The 7,345-nt window shown below is 37.1% G+C and overlaps 1 protein-coding gene across 1 annotated transcript in view; it reads right to left on the bottom strand.

Moving 5' to 3' along the window:
• Positions 1–3,776: 3,776 nt before the first annotated feature.
• itga8 (integrin, alpha 8) overlaps positions 3,777–7,345 on the bottom strand; it is a 74,039-nt gene continuing 70,470 nt past the window's right edge. The window contains exons 28-30 of the mRNA XM_059567954.1: positions 6,834–6,935; positions 5,755–5,877; positions 3,777–4,272 (exon numbers count right to left, since the gene is read on the bottom strand). Of these exons, the coding sequence (XP_059423937.1) occupies positions 4,183–4,272; positions 5,755–5,877; positions 6,834–6,935 (315 nt within the window). The 3' untranslated portion in view covers positions 3,777–4,182. The remainder of the gene's footprint in view (positions 4,273–5,754; positions 5,878–6,833; positions 6,936–7,345) is intronic.

Here is a 7,345-nt window from a genome sequence, read left to right as displayed (position 1 = left end):
CCAAACCCGTAAGACCTCCGTTCATCTTTGGAACACAGTTTAAGATATTTTAGATTTAGTCCGAGAGCTTTCTGTCCCTCCATTGAAAACGTATTTACGGTATACTGTCCATGTCCAGAAAGGTAAGAAAAACATCATCAAATGCACTCACAACAGACCCGTAAGAGAAGACGATGCTTCAACAAATTCTAACCGAACTGACAGACTTTTTTTTTTTGTGTGTGTGTCTTAAAGCACACGGCAGTGGTTAAATGCACTTGCATCTAATATGAAATTTATGTAAACACGGTCAGTTATGTTTTCAGAATAGGACAAAACATCTGATATGTGGAAATAGATCTGTGCATTAGTGTGAATGCAGTCTATTAAAGTGCTTTTTGTTTATCACTTGTAATTGCCCCCCCCCCCATTTGCTTGTATGTTTTGAAGCTATATTTACTTTTAATTCTAAACAATAATTAATTAATTATATAATAATTAACATGATTATTTTGAAAAGTATCTTGCTATACAATTTCATAAAAATGCACAAAATCAATTTGATATAATCGTGATGCATTGTGATATAAAATTTAATTGAATCGTTGACATGATAAATTTAATTGAATTGAATCGTGAAAACCAGTGCCAATTCACACCCCATCGGTCAACAGCTGAAATAATAAAAGTTTTGCCTGTGTTCAAATATATATGGACTTAATTGTGTTTGTGTGTGTGTGTATATATATATATATATATATATATGTTACGTTCCACGTGGGTTTTGTTTTCATTTAGTCTAGAGACTAGCGACACGCTAGTGTGCTTTGCACGTGTGAATGATTGGTGCTCATTATCTTCTCTCTGTGTTTTTAGTCTTCACTCTGCTGTGATTGGCCTAGCAGTACGTCACTCATATATATATATATATAACTGAGTACTTGCTCTTTCTCCAGTTGCTATATACAATATTTCCACATTTCTACCTAACTTTGTTCAATTCAAAGGTAAAGCAATGCAACAATTCAAATACATAAAGAAAAGTTTCAAATTCCATTTTAATTGCAGATGTGTGTAAACTAAATATAGACAGGGGTGCACATCACATAATACATCAGTCATGAACTGAAACATCGATCATGTCCTTCCAGAGGAGAAAATATGACAAGATGTGGTTTTGTTATGACTAAGATTATTTAAACCAGTTCTTCTATTCTCAGTCAATATGTAATGAAAGACATTGGTGGACAATGACTGAAGTAAAAATCCATTTGAAACCAGAAAAAAAAAAATCATTAACATGCTCTGAATGTAACATGTTAGAGCAGCAGTCTAAGAAACAAATTCCCAAAAAGATGAAATAAATGTGCCCACGTCATATAACAATATTTTTCATTGCTTTTAGAGCACTAAAAGACAAAATATTGTTGTTCCCCATTAGTTTGTAAAAGAAATATTCATGTCAGCACATTAGCCTGACAAATAAGTATTTTAACTTTTATATACAAAACAACCTGAACCTCAGGTTTTAAACATTTTGGAGCCAGTGTACACACAAATTATCAACTCAAAAATGTCCCATTATTGCACATATAATTTATATCTGTTCAAAACCCCCCACCCCCATCTTTGTACTTAGTGAGCAATTATTTTACAAGTTTCAATATGTAATCAGTAAAATCATTAACAAGACATGTGGAATGAGACAATGCTGTGAAACTACATTGTGGGCTGATGATGCAACAGACCAGCTTTGCAAGATTCTAATCAGATCGCAGAATTAACCACTACACAATCATTATCAATAGTCTTATGTCTATACATAAAGTACAGTACACACTGCAGGTGACATCAATTATTGTGACAATCTATGTGCTATTTTTAAACATCCTGTTAAAAATGGCCATATACACACTGCAAAGTTTTGGTAGTGACAACCATATACAAGTGTGGGTGTGAATCGCCTAAATAATTGTTCTGTGTGTGTATATAAAACAGGAGTCACTCCCAAGCCACAGTAATAATCTCTCTGCTGTTAACATGAAATATGTGTATAATGTGTATGTGGCCAATGTGAAGTGTAGTGTGGAATGATCCAGATCTTGTGCTGAGCTGGTGATTGAGATGATCGGAAGTTCTGCTAATAATGTTAAACAATATACAGTGGGGAAAATTAGATCCCCTGCTGATGTTGTAAGTTTGCCCACTTACAGAGAAATTAAGGGTATGTAATTTTTATGATAGGTTTATTTTAATGTATAGCAACCAAAAAATTCTGAAGAAGAAAAAAATAATTATATAAAGGTTAGAAACTGATTTGCATTTAAGTGAGTGATCCCCAAGCAAAACATGACTTAGTATTTGGTGCAGAAACCCTTGTTGGCAAGCACAGTGGTAAGATGCTTTTTTGTAATTGGTCACCAGGTTTGCACACATCTCAGGAGGGATTTTGATCCACTTCTTTACAGATCCTCTCTAAATCCTTAAAGGGGGCAGTTCACCCAAAAATGAAAATTCTGCCATCATTTACTCACCCTCATGTCGTTCCAAACCTGTTTGAGTTGCTTTATTATGTTGAACTTAAAAGAAAATATTTTGAAGATCGCTGGTAATCAAACAGTTGGTGGTTCCCATTGACTTCCATAGTATTTTTTTTCCTACCAGCAAACTTTAAAATATCTTCTTTTATGTTGAGTAAATGATGACCGAATTTTCATTTTTGGGTGAACAATCCCTTCAAGGTTTCTTGGCCGTCGTTCGGTAAATGGAGGTGTCAGCTCCCTCTGCAGGTTTTCTGTATGATTGAGGCCTGAGACTGGTATGCTTCTTCTTGAGTCACTCCTTTGTTGCCTTGGTGGTATGTTTCAGGTCATTGTCATACTGGAAGACCCATCAAGACCCATCTTCAGTGTTCTGGCTGAGGGAAGGAGGTTCTCGTCCCAGATTTTACAGTAAATGGCAATTTGCCCCTCAATGCAGTTAAGTCGTCCTGCCCCAAAGCATAATGTTTCCACCTCTGTGCTTGACTGTAGGGATGGTGTTCTTGGGGTCATAGTCAACATTTCTCTCCTTCCAAACACAGCGAGTCAAGTGAATGCCAAAGAGCTCAATTTTGGTCGCATCTGACCACAGCACTTTTTCTAAGCCTTCTCTGAATCATTTAGACGTTTTTGGCAAACTTTAAACAAGCCTGTACATGCGTCTTCTTGAGCAGGGGGACCTTGAGGGCACTGCAGGATTTCAGTTCATTGCGGCATAGTGTGCTGCTAATGTTTTGCTTGGAGACTGTGGTCCCAACTTCCTTAAGATCATTAACAAGCTTCTCCCGTGTAGTTCGGGGCTGCTCCCTCACCTTTGTCATGATCATTTCCGAATAATCGTACCAACAGTTGTCTCCTTCTCAACAGTTGTCTTGTAGCCCATTCAAGTCTTGTGCAGATCTACAATCTTGTCACTGACATCCTTTGACAACTCTTTGGTCTTGCCCATGGTGGTGGGAGAGGTTGGAATGGAAGATACAGACTGTGTGGACAGGTGTTTTATACACATAACGAGCTGACATTAGGAGTGACTTCTTAACCTGTCAGGACTAATCTGTGTTCCACATGGGCACATAAACAATCTGTGGGAGCCAGAATTCTTGCTGGCTGGTAGGGGATCAAATACATATTTCACTTACTGAAATGCAAATCAATTTCTAACCTTTATATAATGTGTTTTTTTCTGGATTTTTTGGTTGATATTCTGTCTCTATAAGTTAAAATAAACCTATCATAAAAATTACAGACCCTTAATTTCTTTGTAAGTTGACAAAATGGATCAAATAAATATTTCCCAACTGTAGTGTCAGAAATCATCACTTTGCTTCAATATAAGTTGATGGAGTTGATCAGACAGCAAGATCTTTATCTTTGGGACTGTATTCATATTCTGGCATGTGGCTCTTTGGATCCTGTGGATATTGCTGCTCTATCAGAGTGCAAAGTACAGAGGTTTTGCTCTTCCTTCATTTTAAATAAAGCTTTAGAAATGTTTTTGAGTGGTACTGTGGCCCAGGACACAGATCGCAGTCCAGTGTGAGAGCTGTAGTTTCTGTAGACTTCTACAAAGATACTGAGACCTTCGGCCACAGCTCCTCCACTCTCTTCATGGTGATTCATCATCCCATGACTTCTGTATTCATACTTGTCATTTGTTCTGCTCTCACGCGTCTGTGGATTTTTCTGAGGTCAGCTGCTCGCGGTCCGAGACGTCATCATCTTTGGGTGGCCGCGCTCGATCAAAGAAGCCGCACTGAAGAAGAAGAGCACGTGGGACGAGACGGGTGAGAAAAAGAAAAAAACACAAAGAACAGATGATGAGAATATGATCCCTGGGATAATAGACATTATTCATTTCTTCCAATGTTTTGTCTTCTAAAACACTTGCACAGATGTGCTTTTAGAGGCTGAAAAGAATGGCCCAATTCAGAGGACTGCAATCAGGTCTATTTATGGATATGTGGATAATACAGATAAAATTTCCTTTAAAATGTGAAATATATTGTGATAAGCAGAAGGCCAGTTATCATAATAAGAACTTTCTCTGACCTAAGTGAATGCACATAATTATTATACATTCACTTTTTATGATTTCATAATATATGTATATATATCTATATCTATATCTATCTATCTATCTATCTATCTATCTATCTATCTATCTATCTATCTATCTATCTATCTATATCTATATATATATATATATATATATCTATATCATAATACTATCATTAATCGCAACATCATAACTCATAACACAAAATCTAATTTAAATCTGGAAAAGAATGGAAAATACTATATAAACAATTATTTACTTTTCACTGATAATATAACTGTATTGCATTAAAAAATGTGCTGAGATATGTAAAATTAAACCTCAGATATATAAATAAATCAAAAAAACATTTAAACACATTTGACACTTTTACCTTAAAAAAAGTTCCTTAACACTTTGTCAACAACCCATTTCGCCACAAGAGGGGGCCATTATATTGTATTCTCAGTAGGATGCAAACATGTTAAATCTCATAATAGCCTGTGTTAAACTAAAATATGAAGCCACAGCTGCTCTAAAAACTCCCTCGCAGCATCTGATTGATATTTTCCTCTTGTGTACCCACGCACACCCGTCACTCTTCAGTGTGTTTAGTGCAAATGTGTGTGTTTGTACACGTTAGCCAATTAGGTCATGTCTCCTCCACAGGGACCCAATCAAGAGCCCGAGAACAGCCCTGCAGACAAAACACTGATAACATCACAAATGGCTCATTAATGCCCAACTGCAACAGCACTCCCTATCTCTCTCTGCTTTATCTGTTAATCTAATTTGCCAATTTTCATCAAGTTCTTCAATGTTCCCCATACCTCTTTTCACTTCACTTCCTCCGACCCCCTTTTCTACTTCCTCCACCATCTCCTTCTCTCACGCTATCTCTAGCAGCCATCTCTTTCTCTACCCCCTGAAGTTCCTTTGTTTTGTTATTTCACTGAAGCAAAGACAGTCATTTAGCTGTTCTTGAAGACTAATGCTAACATATACACGAAACACTCTGAGAGCATGTATTTCCTCCGTCAACCAGAATCAACAGGAAATTGACATGAACTTTTCAAATTCATTATTATCAGTTTTGTGACTGATGATTACTGTATTCAGAACTGCATCATGTTTAGAGCCGATGGAGGTCAGCGTGAGACTCTCTCTCTCTCTCTGTGTGTGTGTATCAAGTCAACCTACCTTCCACATTGCTAGGCTAAGCATAGCCAGCACCAGCAGTCCCAGCAGTATGGCCAGAATTATTACCCACAGGGGAATGGCAAAAGAAACGTCAGGAATGGCCCACACCACAAATGTGCCAATCTTAAAAACACAAGCGCGCACAAACACAGAGGTCATTAATTTTTTACAAGCACTGATGTAGCTACGATATTAGCATGCATAAATCAGTTTGATAGCTTACTTTCCCTTATCGCCTCTCATCTCTTTGTCTCATTTTACAACTAAATGGAACAGGAGCTCCCTCAGAAAGCTTTGTTTATTATTTTTATTTAATTTCCTTTTTCTTCTGTCAGTTTTTGTACACACACACACACACACACAGAGGAAAGTGTGGGTATTATGTTTTGCGTATAGCACTCTGCTTAGAAGCCCTAATGTTGTTAATGCACAAAGAGCCTTACAAAAAAGTACTGTGTTGATAATAGCATACAGTATACAGTATTGTATTTAAATGGTACTCCGGTGTATTTTTAAGAATAACACAAATACCACAGAAGTACTATGGTAACATGTCCAATTTTAAAATGTAATTTATTCCTGTGATGGTAAATCAAATATTAAGTAGCTATTACTGTAGTCTTTATCCTTCAGAAATGATTTTAATATATTTTTGGATTTCTTTGATTAATAGAAAGAAAAAAAACTGATCCCAACTTTTTAACTGTAGTGTACATTCCAAAACATTAAATCTTGGTGCTTTTGTGGAAACCAAGAGTTCAAATCTGATTTGTAACATTTCCTGATTTTGCTCCTGATGATTTTTTTTATAATCTCCACTCTCTTCTAAATATGAAAAACTGCCAGACGGCAAAAAAATTGAATGTTAGAAACTTCCATGCTTCAAACTTATCCAGAATCTCCCTTTACCTTCCTTATTGAAGCTAAACAGACTGAACTCAGCGGTGTTCAGTCTATCTTAACACTCGGTTGAGAAATTTTTTTTTTCTCATTCTAACCCACATGTTCTCTTTTCCCTTTCCTTTGTTGTTTTCCACTTTTCTCAATCTGCACCCACACAAACACACTAGATTACTCACTGATTTGCTCTGGTGTGGGAGTGAATCAGCTTTGATCCGATAAGGCATGGCCATCACTTGAAAGGACACTGTGGAGTTTAGCGTGTAGTGGTCATTCCGTCTCTGCCAGAGGAAAGCAATGGATTAGCATAAATACAACACACATGGAAACATCTCGGAGCGAGCGGGATAGAGGCCGGCCCCTTGCAGAAGAGGAAAATGTCAGATTAACATTAACAGAACGCACATGGCGGGTGTCTGAAAGGGCGCTGAGTTGTAATGGCTTCAACATGGATGAGGCTTAGTGAGAAGCAGTGGTCAAAAGAGCAGCAAAACAAAAACTTAAAGTACTTCTTACACACTAGGATCACTCACACACACACACATGCATAGATCACTACTGTCCTGCAGACACACTAGTGTATGTGCTCTCATACATGTGTCTGGTTTCTGTGAATGTTCCTCTGGACATGAAAGGCATTTTGTTCTGATGATGCTAGAATTTATGACATCACTTTACTGAGGTGTTTAAG

Source organism: Carassius carassius, chromosome 15 (genome assembly GCF_963082965.1).
Source record: "Carassius carassius chromosome 15, fCarCar2.1, whole genome shotgun sequence".
Taxonomy (NCBI): domain Eukaryota; kingdom Metazoa; phylum Chordata; class Actinopteri; order Cypriniformes; family Cyprinidae; genus Carassius; species Carassius carassius.
The sequence above is the reverse complement of the archived record's forward strand: the minus strand, read 5'-3'. Positions and strand labels throughout refer to the sequence as shown.